This window comes from Nannobrachium achirus (assembly GCF_963921795.1).
Source record: "Nannobrachium achirus genome assembly, chromosome: 14".
NCBI lineage: Eukaryota > Metazoa > Chordata > Actinopteri > Myctophiformes > Myctophidae > Nannobrachium > Nannobrachium achirus.
The window spans coordinates 16,163,923-16,178,407 of record NC_137821.1 but is presented as its reverse complement, the minus strand read 5'-3'; the positions used below and the strand labels follow the sequence as shown (position 1 = coordinate 16,178,407).

The 14,485-nt window shown below is 42.1% G+C and overlaps 1 protein-coding gene across 1 annotated transcript in view; it reads left to right on the top strand.

The window, feature by feature from the left end:
- Positions 1-332: 332 nt before the first annotated feature.
- Positions 333-14,485, top strand: part of LOC308297839 (uncharacterized protein) — a gene marked incomplete at both ends in the record, with an annotated part of 29,416 nt that continues 15,263 nt past the window's right edge. The window contains 2 exons of the mRNA XM_080741406.1: positions 333-389; positions 13,819-14,145. Of these exons, the coding sequence (XP_080597532.1) occupies positions 333-389; positions 13,819-14,145 (384 nt within the window). The remainder of the gene's footprint in view (positions 390-13,818; positions 14,146-14,485) is intronic.

Below are 14,485 nucleotides of genomic sequence, written 5' to 3'. Positions count from 1 at the left end.
ACGTTAGATAACGCATCGTTCATGAAGTCTCTCACCATGAAACCAACAAGTTCCACTTTATTATTTCTCCTCTGCGCGTCAAGGACTGCGTCTTAAAAACTTGTGGAGAGCGGAAGTCTGAAAAAAACGGGGAAGTTAATGGTGGAGGAGGAGGTGGCGGTGGGTACATTCTGACAAATAAAAACCAAAGCAGAAGAAAACAACTTTTTATTTTCTTCCAAGGTGAGGTTGAAGTTGAAAACCTCCGATCGTCGGGATCTCGGCGGAGTGAGAGTCTCCAGACAGAGGAGTGGAGGAGTGGAGGTTTTGTTGTTGTTGTGTGTGAAGGGGGGATGGATACCCACGTTAAGGAGGGACAACTTTATGTGCAGCACCAGAAGTTTGGAAAGGTAAGTCCAAATGGAAATGAATGTGGGAGATCTTTCTTTTATTGTCGGTATTAAAGCGACACCGTTGCCCGATGATGGACGCGTGGACCATACATTAGGGTTGTGTGCTCTGTTTCTTAAAGGCAAGTCAACTCTGTAGCCAAGGGACTGCTGCGACTACGTCACGACAAATAGCTCACATATTGATGCAATTACAGACAACTCATTGTGTCCAGTTTCTTCAAAGACAGACCTAGACCAGACCTAAGATGAAAGACTTTATATCTGTGTTTCACTGGTCTGGCCTCACTCTGGTGTGACTGTGACTGTGTGTGTGCGTGTGTGTGTGTGTGTGTGTGTGTGTGTGTGTGTGTGTGTGTGTGTGTGCGTGTGTGTGCGTGTGTGTGTGTGTGCGTGTGCGTGCGTGTGTGCGTGCGCTTGTGTGTGGTTCTTTGCTAGGGGGGTCCTTGAGGGGGTTCAGTCCTAACGGACCTTTACAGCCAGGTCTGTAACTCTCTGAGTTGTGGGGTCAGACAGTGACATAATGCATACCAAACTGGGGGGTCCTTGAAATTAGACTGTTTGATAACCATTGTGGGTTGCCAGACTACAACCATGACATCCCTTAAATAACAACAATCACTGGCTTCTCTCAAAACGGGCCTGAAAAGCATCTGTTAGGACAGTATAAGTGGAGATAGATATTAAATCCCTATGAAATGAGGGGGCATACACTGTCACTGACACCGAAGTTCCTTTTTCTCCTCTGTAAACATTTGTATGTAGCCTATTAATGTGTTAATATTCTATGCTCTGTTGATGAATTGAATATAGGACCACAATGGAAACAAGTACCCAGGAGTTTTCTGGTATCCTTTTAGTCCAAGTGTATTCAATCAATCAAACTGAATAGAATCCAAAAGACAAGACAACCTTGAAGTGTTTCAGTTATCCTGCAAACAGCACGTGTACTTCATCTGAGTGTTGTTTAGACTATGTGGGAGTGGCAAGGCTTGCCTTGGACTTGGACTGTGAATAGTGCAGTGGTTCTCAACAATGGCGTCTGGGGACCCCCAGGGGGTCCTTGAAGGGGTTCCAGCGGGTGCCCAACTACATGATTGATACTGTAGACAGTTATGAACCAAATGGCCCCTTTACAGGTGTGTAACTCAGAGATTTTGCAGTGTCGATATGGTTCACAGTGAAAAAGAAAACTGTATCAAATAAAAAGGGGGTGCATGCATATCAAATTGGAGGGTTCTTGAAATTTAAAAAGGTTGAGAATCACTGGATTTGCTTTTACAATTTTACGACCAGAAATATGCATTTATGTACTACACACTACTACTGTGTGTGTGTGTGTGTGTGTGTGTGTGTGTGTGTGTGTGTGTGTGTGTGTGTGTGTGTGTGTGTGTGTGTGTGTGGTGTGTGTGTGTGTGTGTGTGTGTGTGTGTGTGTGTGTGTGTGTGTGTGTGTGTATTACTGTACTATCATACAGTAATACAGGTAGGAAGGAAGGAAAGACCAAAATAATGCTGACACTCTGACCCAGAGAAGCAAAGACATGTGCGTGTGTTTTACTTTTTTCTGGGTGGGTGAGTGAGTGAGTGAGTGAGTGAGTGAGTGAGTGAGTGAGTGAGTGAGTGAGTGAGTGAGTGTGTGTGTGTGTGTGTGTGTGTGTGTGTGTGTGTGTGTGTGTGTGTGTGTGTGTGTGTGTGTGTGTGTGTGTGTGTGTGTGTTGTTTGGGAGGGTACTACTGTATAATCTAATGGTTTAGGGTTAGGCTTTTTTGCAGCATGCCTGGCACAAAGTGTCCGTGTGTGTGTGCGTGTGTTTGCGCGCGCGTGTGTGTGTGTGTGTGTGTGTGTGTGTGTGTGTGTGTGTGTGTGTGTGTGTGTGTGTCAGTGTTAATTCTTGGCCTCAGTGCAACCTTGTCACAGAGCACAGGATAAGAAGTCAACTTGTCTGATTTGTAAAGGGCTCTTTGTCTCTCTCTCTCCCGCTCTTGCTCTCTCTGTCTTTCTTTCCACCTCTCTCTCTCTCTCTCTCTCTCTCTCTCTCTCTCTCTCTCTCTCTCTCTCTCTCTCTCTCTCGCTCTCTCTGTCTCTTTATGGTCATATGACATGGGCCACAAAACATCCAGGCTTCATTTCCTGCTCTGAAACAACCAGCCCTGAAGTGTCGTGCAAGTGCTCACAGAAACATGTCTCCATGCTGTTTTGGAATACAATAAACTAGTCTCAAGACCAGAGTAGAATACAATGGTTCTCCACTATAATACATTTCAGTGCATTTTAGAGTGAGACGAACTAAGAGTGGTAGTAGAATGGCGTCTCTGTCGGGCGGAAACCTCTTTATGTCCAAAACTGTTACCCAAAATGAAAGTTGGTGTCTCCCTGGGTACCAAGCGTACAAAAATACTTTAGGAATTAACTATTTAAGCCCTATTTTTAAAAGAGTGAAAATAGCTGAAGATCTCTATACTCACAATGCACGTTGTGAGCTTATTGGCAATTTTCAATTTTTTTTTTTTTTTATCTTTTTTGAAACCTTCGGAATTATCGTTTTATTTATTTTTTAGGAAAGGTAAAAAATAAAAATAAAAATGTATATCTACAGCCATGACCCTGACCCATAAGTATTTGGCTATAGAAAAGGAAAGGTGATCTGAATGTCAAAGTGTCAAAATCGAGGTGAAGAATGCAGCAGGACCAATTAAACAAACTTTATGACTGTCAGTGGACAACACACACGTACACGCACACACACACACACACAAGACACACACACACACTCAAATGCCAGTTCCCACGTGTCGGAAAATGTGACTTAACTGTGAGCCGCCACGTCCGACCACAGTTTCTCTTTGAGACTGACTTCATGACAGCATATGAACAAAGGGCCTATAGGGTCAATGACAAATAAAAGCCTTTCAAAAATGCATACGATATTGTTTTGTCTGGTACAATGTGCTCTCATTTGTTTAAAAACAATACACTTTAAATTATAAATGTCGTGCAATACAAAAATCCCAAGTAAACTCTTTGGCAAGTATCCCCACATTTTATGGGTGTGTTTTATAGTGACAATAATATTTAACATCTGAAAGCCAGAACAAATTAAAAATATACAAATGAATGCATTCAAATACAATAGCTATATTCATATCATACCGGTATGATCATATTTATGATGTGCCCTGGCCTGAGCAGGGAGGGATGCTAGTAGGATGTTTAAATTAATATTTGACCAGAGAGAGGCTCGGCTAACTTCCCCAGAGTTCACTGAGTAATCAACAATTAACTGGCTATAAACTACAGATAAACACAACTGTCAGATATGTTTTTAAATTGGAGACGCTGATTACTTTCCACTGAGGACATGCATGTACCAATAAAAAGCTGTGTGGAGTACAATACAGTATTTCTTTTATCTCCATTTAAGTGATAAAGAAGACCTAGATACTACATATAAGAGAACATGCATAGAAGAAAGGTGTCTGTCAGTTTGTTATAGTGCAGTATTCAAAAAATAAACATGAATCACTAAAGAAATGTAACATTGAATCTGAATATTTACAGAATCTTTACAGATTATTTACTGAAGGAATTTCTTCCTGCCAATGTCCTACCTAAAACATATTATATGGCCTCTACTATGGCCCTGGCCTGTACTGCAGGTGTTTAGTATAAAAAAAGAAATTAGATTTCTGATCAAATGTTGATTGATACCTCGAGGTGTTATTCATCATTTACTGAGCAAAGCATGTGAGCCAGATGAGGCAGTGAACTCGAGTCATGCTGCTAGACGCTGTAACGCACATCGCTTTAATATTTAATCTGAAATGCACCTGCTTGCTCTACCTACGCTCCTGCTAGAAATGCAGAGATTACAATCATTGCTACAGCAATTGCTGCTGCTTAGTGCTTACCATTTCTGCTGCATTTCATGATCATCACCCCTACCGCACATGTGATTTATACTTAGTTGCGGCTCCACAAGCTCATCCGCACAACACATCCGCACTTTTAACTTGTAGATCTGATATTTTTGGGACTTCTTCCATAAAACAGGCAGCCTTTAACAAAGCTTTGCCTGCTGCTTTTTTTTTTTTGAGCGGTGGTCACAACGCTCCTATACGTGGCCGTGTGTGTGGGTCTGTCTGTCTGTTTGTCTGTTTGTCTGTCTGTCTGTCTGTCTGTCTGTCTGTCTGTCTCCGGGTATGTAGCCTGCAGTAACCTTTTCTGACCACACATGTTAAGGGAGGGGCGCTGTTGTTCAGGATAGGCCAGGCATAGGCCAGGCACACTCACACACAAACACACACAGGGGGCACACACACACACACACACACACACACACACACACACACACACACACACACACACACACACACACACACAGGGGGCACACACACACACACACACACACACACACACACACACCACCGCTCAGTTCACACAAGTGTGATTTTTTTTTTTATAGCAACAAAAGGTTTCCAGTTGAGTGAAACATACTGCCTTGTGAGTCTACCCCCACCTCCATCCACCCTAACATCCACCTGTAGTAGACTCTGATTCTGGATTTCCCCTGGGGGATGTTTCCTATCATCACTGCCTCTTCTCTCATTTGCTAAACTTTAAGGTGTAGCTATGCTCGCAGGGAGTGAAAATGTCAATGCCTTGACACCAAAATAAACTATATACTACCATTCATTCTCAATAAATCTGATGTGTGACTGAACTTTTCCTCAGCTTTGATAGCGCTATGTTTACTAACCGTTGCTTGTACGTTTACTCATGCATTACATCAAATCAAATCCATATAAAATAAATGAACAGTTTTCCAGAGGTGTTGTGTTGTTTGCTGTACTAGAGATCTGGCCAGTATACTGTGGTGATGGACGTGTTGACATGACTCAGATCAAATAAAAAATGTGTTCTTATAATCTTACTGTAGTGCTTGCTGCTTTATTCTTTCGTATTCGTCCTTATAAATTAGTACCTACGTTTTTTTAAGGGTCAAATGAATACTCAGGAGTTTGTAGTAGTTGCATCTTCATTTTAACTTTCTCTCTCTCTTTCACAGACATGCACATACACAGACATGCACATACACATGCACGGATGCACGCACGCACACACTTTCCACATCCCTGAGGCTACCTAAATCATACAAACAGACTAACAGGTCTCATGTAATAAAATACTTTGGGGAGGAAACATTTTGACAGTTTAGGCAGGCCTTGGTGGAATTTTGGTGCACAGCACACCCATGTGTCATCTCTTTGACTAGAGGTTAACACACAGTGAATGACCATCAACACGTTTTCCAGATGAAAAAACGTCATCTTTGTTGCATACAGCAAAGTCTGTGGAGTTCAGAGCAGTTACAATTTACAACTTTAATTCTTGCATGAACTGATTGGAACTGGACGTTCTTGTGGTGTGCAACCGTGCATGTATGATGCACACCTTTGCATGCACTACATCTTTATGGACTTGTGTAACTGAATTGAACATTATTGATTATCCTCCAGTGTCCTTGTGTGCAGATGAAGTTCATGCATTTAAGTTTGATGTTTACATGAATCCGCCAACTTTCTTCTCTCCAGAAAACACTATAGTCGCACGGCGCAAATCCAATCTACAAGCTCACAACACGCTGCAATGCGTCACGTTGTGAACTTGTAGATCCAGTATTTCTTTTTGGAAGGCAACGGCATGCTTCAGTGAGACTGGTGTGGTGTGGGGTGGTCTTAGCATTAGATAATAGAATGAACGCATTAAAACATGCACGTAAAGCCTCATTTATACTTGGTTGCATGCAGTAAATACGAACCCACCACGTGGTGAGCTTGTAGATCTGCTATTTACTGAGCACGACACCAGCACGCAACTAGGGCTGTCACAATTATTACATAATCGTCTAATCGTGATTATTTGACATTATCGCAATTATTTTGTCATAATCGTCATAATCGTGAATGTTGAAAAATGTCAGAAATAGTGGAAATAGCAGATCTATGCGACGCGTTGTGAGCTTGTAGATCGGCTATTTCCACTATCAAAGTTATTTTTTAAGTAGTAAGTTGTCAAATATGTCAGTAATTTCTTTGTATATTTAGATTATGTGTCATATCTACCATGTACAACTTCAAAGCCTAAAAGCCAAACAGAAATGTAATTATCAACGACAAAAACCCAATTATTTGATTATTTGAGTGACAATTAATCGTCATGTAAAATGTCATATCGTGACAGCCCTACATGCACGTAAAGCCTCATTTATACTTGGTTGCATGCAGTAAATACGAACCCACCACGTGCGTGAGCTTGTAGATCTGCTATTTACTGAGCACGACACCAGCACGCAACTGCTGTAAGTAGTAAGTACAGGTATGAATGATTCTTAAACAGCGCACTGCGCTCGCTGTGATGACCTCTGCACTACAGTGCAGTACAAGCTGGTTCTCCAATGATGATGACATGTTGGTTTGGAGGAGTAGCAGAAGTAGGGGAAGCTCTGAGGTTACAGCAGCACATCTGTGGTCAAAGCGGTGGTCTGTCCCACACACACACACACACACACACACACACACACACACACACACACACACACACACACACACACACACACACACACACACACACACACACACACACACACACACACTTCCTCTCTCTCTCTCTTTCTCCTTCTCTGACTGTCACTCGCTCGCAGCCGGCCCTTAAAGGACACAATTAAACGGCACGCTCTTCCTCTCAGAGAGCCTACTGAAAAAACACACAAGGACAACACGAGATATGCACGCACGGACACACACGCATGCACGCACACGCACACTCACACTCACATGCCAACACAGCCTTGCTTGGACATGTGTGCGGTGTATGCAGAGAAACACACTAGAGATAGTCTGCAGAATAGTCTGCACTCTGCAGGATATAGGCAGGCATCAGACCCCAAATTCTGACATCAAAAGAGAAACACGAATGCACACACACACACACACACACACACACACACACACACACACACACACACACACACACACACACACACACACTCATGTGGCCTTACCCTAACCTCTATCCCTAAACCTAACCCCTAACCCTAAACCTAAACCTAAACCTAACCGTTGTGGGGACTCACTCGCTGTGAGCTTGTATTGTACATCCGTGACACTGTTCTGTCTTATCGTCTGATCAGGAGGATTACTGGTTAGAGATGATAAGACACAAGTTACAGAACGGTGTCGTTGTCCTTTAAGTTCAACATGACCTTTGGGGCCGGCCATGACTAATGGCTAGTGAGGCCGCCTGGGAGGTCAATTCCAGACCTCAGCAATGTGTTGAAGTGTCACTGAGCAAGACACTAACCACTAGTTCCCACGCGCGATGAAAAAGGTCACACACAAAAAATAACATAAAGGCCAACATGACATTATACTGTCAGTTATTTATTGTTTGCTAATGTCACAGCTGCAGAAATGGGGAAATGAACATGCAAACACACACACAAAACAAACACACACACACACGGGCACACAAGCACACACACACACACACACACACACACACACACACACACACACACACACACACACACACACACACACACACACACACACACACACACACACACGCACGCACACACACGGGCATGAGCAGAAGAAGGGCAGTAAGGAAGTCTCTCTCACTCTCTCTGGGTGGGGCTCTGTGGTGTGTCTGCTTTGCATAATTTCCACTCATTGTATTGCTTGGTTGATAACGGTCTGTTACCTTATTTGGGATAGCTTTTTAGATCATCAACTCTCACATATGTACTGTGTGTGTGTGTGTGTGTGTGTGTGTGTGTGTGTGTGTGTGTGTGTGTGTGTGTGTGTGTGTGTGTGTGTGTGTGTGTGTGCGTGCGCGGCTGCGCGCACGTGTGAATGCATGAGTTCATGAGATATACAACAGTATATGGAGCAGTAAAAATGTTAGACAAACATGAACCTACGGTATATACCAGCACAGTAGCACACGTACACATGCAGATACATATACTGTACACACTGTGGAGCCAATAGCGGGAAACAAAGAGGATCCTGGGTAATGACAGTCCCACACATTTCCTGTCCTTTTTGGCAGTTTCTTTGCATTTGTGTGTCTGTGAGGGAGTGTGTGTGTGTGTGTGTGTGTGTGTGTGTGTGTGTGTGTGTGTGTGTGTGTAATTGTGCATGTGCGTGTACTGTATGTGTGTGCCTGTGCACATGTGCGTGTGTTTTGAGAGTGACTTTGTACAACGTGTCGTGCATATAGGGCAGAAACTATGTTCTAAGTGATTATTCTATTGATTACTTTTTTATTCATCGAATAATCTAGATTAGATCTATTGTATTCGACAAAATTAATTAGTCTGATTAACCATTTAGTTGAACTGAGCTTGTAGATCTGATATTGTTTGTGTAAGAGCCCATATTACACTCTCAGACTTAAATGAACACTGAAGATTTTGCAGTGTTTTGCAGGTTTACATTATCAACATATCTTTCATCTTGTCAGAATCTTTCTCAGTTGCCGACTCAAAAAAGTACATCGCCCTAAACAATACGCACGTGTCAACAGGATGCCAGATGGATTCATCTTGAAGATTAATGCCACATCACAAGTTTACAGGTGTAAGATTTTCAGTAAAAGCTTCCATGAATTGCAGTTTCAGAACATAATCATAAGGATCAAGGAAAATGTCAAGTGAAATAACAAAACAAGTTAAACAACAATATCAAATAATAAGGTATAATAAAATAGAAACCTCAGTCTTTAACAGATATTACTTAGCAGCAGATATCAAATAAATGTGTGAAATGATTATTCATAGTCATATCACAGTCATACACATAATGTGACAGTGACACTTTGACAGCAGTCGAGTGTATTCTGTGTGTGTGTGTGTGTGTGTGTGTGTGTGTGTGTGTGTGTGTGTGTGTGTGTGTGTGTGTGTGTGTGTGTGTGTGTGTGTGCGTGTGCGTGTGTTTATCTGTGTGACAATATCTGTCCCTGGCATAACGCAAAGACAGTGTCCGACCGTCCGGTACCAAACTTGGCATGTGTGTGGGCAATTGGGACCAGGACGACGCCCTTCCACCCTAGCATAGATAAAATGAAAGTGCCAGACAGCCAGAGTGACGAACTGTATCGCAGAGACTGATATGGTCTCAGGGATTGTGTAGGTTACAGTATAGGGGGTGAGGACTGGGCGTGGCCTTGCAAAAATCAGCCACTTCCGCCCGCCATGTTCGTTGCTAGCCTATCTTTCTTGTGAGACTCTTGGATAAAAGGAAGCGATGACCGGAGAACAGCAATGACAGTTCGCTGGTTGTAGACAAGATGGATTGGTCAATGCAAGTGTAGGCTACTCTATTACAAGTCGAAGTCCAGTAGTAGGCCTATTCAAAATTTACATGAGTAAAAGTATAAAAGTTTTGTTAATGGTATCAAAATGTACTTAAAGTACCAACAGTAAAAGTAGGCCTACTCATTGTGCAGAATGTCCCTTTCAAGTTATCAAAACATCTTTTGAAAATAGCATGGATCTAACATTGTGAGCTTGTAGATCGGCTATTTTCAAATGGTCAAAATATATGTAGGCCTATATGCTGAAGTGGTTAATAATGTTTTGTAATAATAATCAAAATCTACAAAGTATAGTAGGCCTAGCATTACTAACTAAAGTTTTGAAATAAACGCAGATGGAGTAAAAGCAGGCCTACAATATTTGGATCAGAGCTGCTTTAATTTGCTGGTGCTCATTATTGTCTCCCAATAAAAAGATATCACGCTAAAATTGCGACTTCGGCTGTCCATGCATGATCGCAGAAAGAGCACAAGCAGAACAGAACAGCCATCACATTCATCCATTGCTTTGGAAATAAAGATCGGTTGATAATAGGCTAATATAACATTCCCTATAAACAGTAGGCCTAAAATGTTACAATATTTGGATCAGAGATGTAGTGGAGAAGTAGTAAAAATATTGGCAAAGTACATATAACTCAAAAGTGTACTTATACAGTACTTAAGTAAATATACTTAATTACTTTACACCACATAGCGTGCCTACAGCCAGTTATTGGGCCACTGCCAAGACCACTTGCAATATGACTCGGCCATTACTCGGTCAATTTTCATCAAAAAAAATAAATTTAAACGTGTCCATATTCACTGGAATGTCTGCTTTCATTTGCTGGTGCTCATATTGCCTCTCAATAAAAAGATATCACGCTAAAATCGCGACTTCGGCTGTCCATGCATGATTGCAGAAAGAGCACAAGCAGATCAGAACAGCCATCACATTCATCCGTTGCTTTGGAAATAAAGATCGGTTTATAATAATATAACATTCCCTATAAACAGTAAAATGTGTGTGATCGTTATGTTGATCAAATATGGTTTTATTGAAATGCAATCAAAGCCTAGAGCAATTGAAGTAAAGTATCGTTGCTTGCTCAACAAGTAGAACTAGTACAGACTGATCTTGAAGCATCCAAGACCTAACAATGGCAATGGCCGCCAAAGTGGGCGGAGTTAAGCCCCGAATCTTGCGGTGATGTCATAACCGACAGTCCCTATACATTACATACAGGGACAGTACCTGTATGTATGTATGCCCCCGCAGCCATAAGATTAGAGCGGCATAACCATGCAAATACACCTCTTTCTGTCTTTTGTTCTGCCTCTTCCTCTTTCCAATTTGCATGGTGTGAATGCAAGTGATATGTTTGCACAGCTGTCATGCTGAATGATATTATTGTCTCATAACACTTTATACTGAGCTTATTTTTAGCTAGTACACATAAACAGACACACAGACACACACGAACGGGCGCGCGCGCACACACACACACACACACACGCACGCACGCACGCACACGCTCACGCTCACGCACACACAGAATATAACGCCTCATCAGTTCCAGGATCTTGTATTGTGTGATGGATGGGAGTATGTTTGTTCAGTGTCACAGTGAAGTGAGATACAACCATTTATAGAGAGTACAGTCTAGTACCAGTTTGGCAATAACCTCCTTTTCAACTATTGCCCTCCTGTTGCATTAGGTGTTGTTGAGTACATGGTGGTGGTGTAAGAGAGAGGTCAGTATTGGGTTAAAGTTGAAGAGGTCCTGCTTAACCTATGCAATCAGATAATCAGGGCTATTTGACACTAGAAGTCACCCATAATGAATATATACTGCATATCGTCACTGTCGGGTAGAAACCTCGTATCTCCAAGTTTCAAATTTGTACGTCTTTTGGTAAAGCAAAGCCCTGCTTCATCATACAAGACTGTCGCACAAATGCGAGGCGTTGTGTGCTTGTAGATCTGCTGTTTTCACTAGTCTAGTATATTTTATAGACGATAAATACAAAATGAACAGTTTTGGACATACAAGGTTTCCACCCGACAACAACGATATGTACCGGTAGCTATATCACACAAGAGAAGAGGGATTGCTAGTATACTGTAACTGATGTCTGCGTGGCTGTGTGATATGAGGCTGCAGGTCCACAAGGGTCTATTTTGACTCACTGAGGATTTTCCTGTGAACTAACATGCTGTATTTGTTTAACAGCAGAAGCTTAAATGTGGTGTAAGTGATATGTTTTTGTAAAAAACAAAGAAGGTTTTGGTTCAGAATGTTAAAGCTCAATATTCCCATAGTAGTCATTGCTATAGATTGTTTGTTCTGTAACAAGGGTCTCTCTCTCTCTCCACAATTTTTCAGCTCTTTAGTAAACAGAAAATACTGTACATTCTGAGGGATACTAATGTTATCTAATCTGGAGAGAAAGCCATACAAAGGCCATTTTTATCAGCTTCACTGTTCCTATTCCAAATCATTTTTCTGTTCGAAATTCCCCTGTTTATCCTCTATGAGTTCTCTTTCCGACTGGATATACTGTATTTGGTTTAAAAAAAAATATGTTCTGACAGGGAGAACAGAACATTTTCTGTATAAAACAAACACTTTATAGCAATGATTCCTATTGGAATATAGACTTATTTAACAACAAAAAATATACAGTATATCACTTTCAACCCCTTTAACAGTCTGTCTGTGTGTGTGTGTGAGTATGTCACAGCCTTGCATTATTGCATAATTACTCATCTCCTTTATTTGCTGTATTTTCGTGAGGTGAATTGTCACAAATATCAATCGGGTTATTCATACGTACACAATTGTCACTATGGCCATTGTTAGCGCTGCACTCTGAGTGGACGCACCCACGCACAAGGGCCACAGCTGTATCCCCTATTGCTTGGTGGCGTTATATGACATGTTGGTCATATCCCCGCGGCTCCCAGTGGAGGAAGAGGCTATTGTTAGCTGGGACTTCCTTACTTCGGCACTATCCAAACTATCACGTTAAAGTGCAGAAAAGCAATCTCGCTGTAACAATGGCGCTCCATCCTCTCAGGCCCCACACAGCACACGTTGGCAAGACACAAGAAGACATCCATGTGGTGATGGGGAAGGGGACGTGGGGAAGGGGACGTGAGCGAACTGAATTGACATTTTCCGACTGTAGAATTGTTCGGTGGGTTTAGTCTGCGTCTGCGTGTGTCTGTTTTCCCACTCGTAATTGTTTTAGCAGCAGTGGTTGTTTAGGCCAGCTGATAGTTTTGGTCTGATTGATGGTTGGCCAATGGTTTGTCTTGTTCCCCGGCTTTGGTTTTATACGTGAATACTGAAAAATGCTAACACTAAACATCGGCCCAGCAGCACTTATTTGGGGTTTTGCCTCTAGCTACTGCCTTAGCCAAGGCCATATGCTGCATGAATGTACAGGAAACCCTGTTGTGTTTAAAAGACTTGTGTAAAACTGTGTTTCGATTTCTTATACTGTAGGTCAGACAAGCGGTTTCTAAACAGTGTGCTGAGGTTGTGACTCGTGAGGCCAGCTGTGTCATGGGATTTTGTGACAACCACACATTATTATTCCAATATTTCATCACTGTGTTGGACAGAAACCTTTCATCTCATAGTTTCAATTTTGTTTTTGTAATGTAAAGCCCTGCTTCATCATACATGTGTAGCAGATCTACCGGTACATTGGCTATTTTCACTAGTTTCGATCATTTTTAAAATGATAAATACTAAACGAACAGCTTTGGACATACAAGGTTTGCCACCTGACAACAACGATATACAATTACAACTACAATTACTACTGTATGCTAAAAGTTATTAATTATTTGTTAACTTGCTATATCATTACTTTGTGCACACTCATGATCCAATACAGAGGCAAATTATATGTTATATTATATTTGGCATTTGTAAATAACAACATTTACATAAAGGCTATTTTGTACATACTGTATATGAACACAAGTCAAGTGTGTGTTAACTTTACCCTCTCTTCTTTCTCCCCGTCAACCCCCCAACCCTCCCTCCAACCAGAAATGGAAGAAGAACTGGTTCGTCCTCTACCCCGCCAGTCAGAACGGCATTGCCCGCCTCGAGTTCTTCGACTCGCCGTCGGGCAGTGGGGGCGGGCCCGTCGGGGGCGGGGGAGGAGTCGGGACCAACGAGAAGACCCGGAAGCTGGACAAGAAGATCATCCGCCTGTCGGAGTGCATCTCCATCCTGCCCGCCGTCACCGAGACCTGCCCTAAAGAGAACATGGCCGCCTTCTGCGTGGAGACAGTGGACAAAACGCACGTCTTCGCGGCGGAGAAGAGCGTAACCGCCCAGTGGGTGGAGATCATGTGCGATATTGCATTTCAGGTAGATATTTCATATGTTTATTCAACAACTTTGAACTCCCTATTTTGGACATGTCAGTAAGTCTGTTTTGCGAAAATAGCCGATCTACATGGTCACAATATGTTGCAATGGGACATCGCTGTTCGTCATATGGCAAAGTATATAGGGCTCAAGTGGTTAAAAGGAATATTTAAAAGAAAACTATACAAATAAGTGATTAACCACTGTGCGCAGTTGAAGCTGCAATGGACCAGAGAAAAAAAAGGGGGAGGAAAAACGACTCATTCTGGGACATGCTAACATTTGATTAAGGTATTAAAAAGGCTAGTCCGGAATTCTCCTTTAATCTCCATAGTGACAT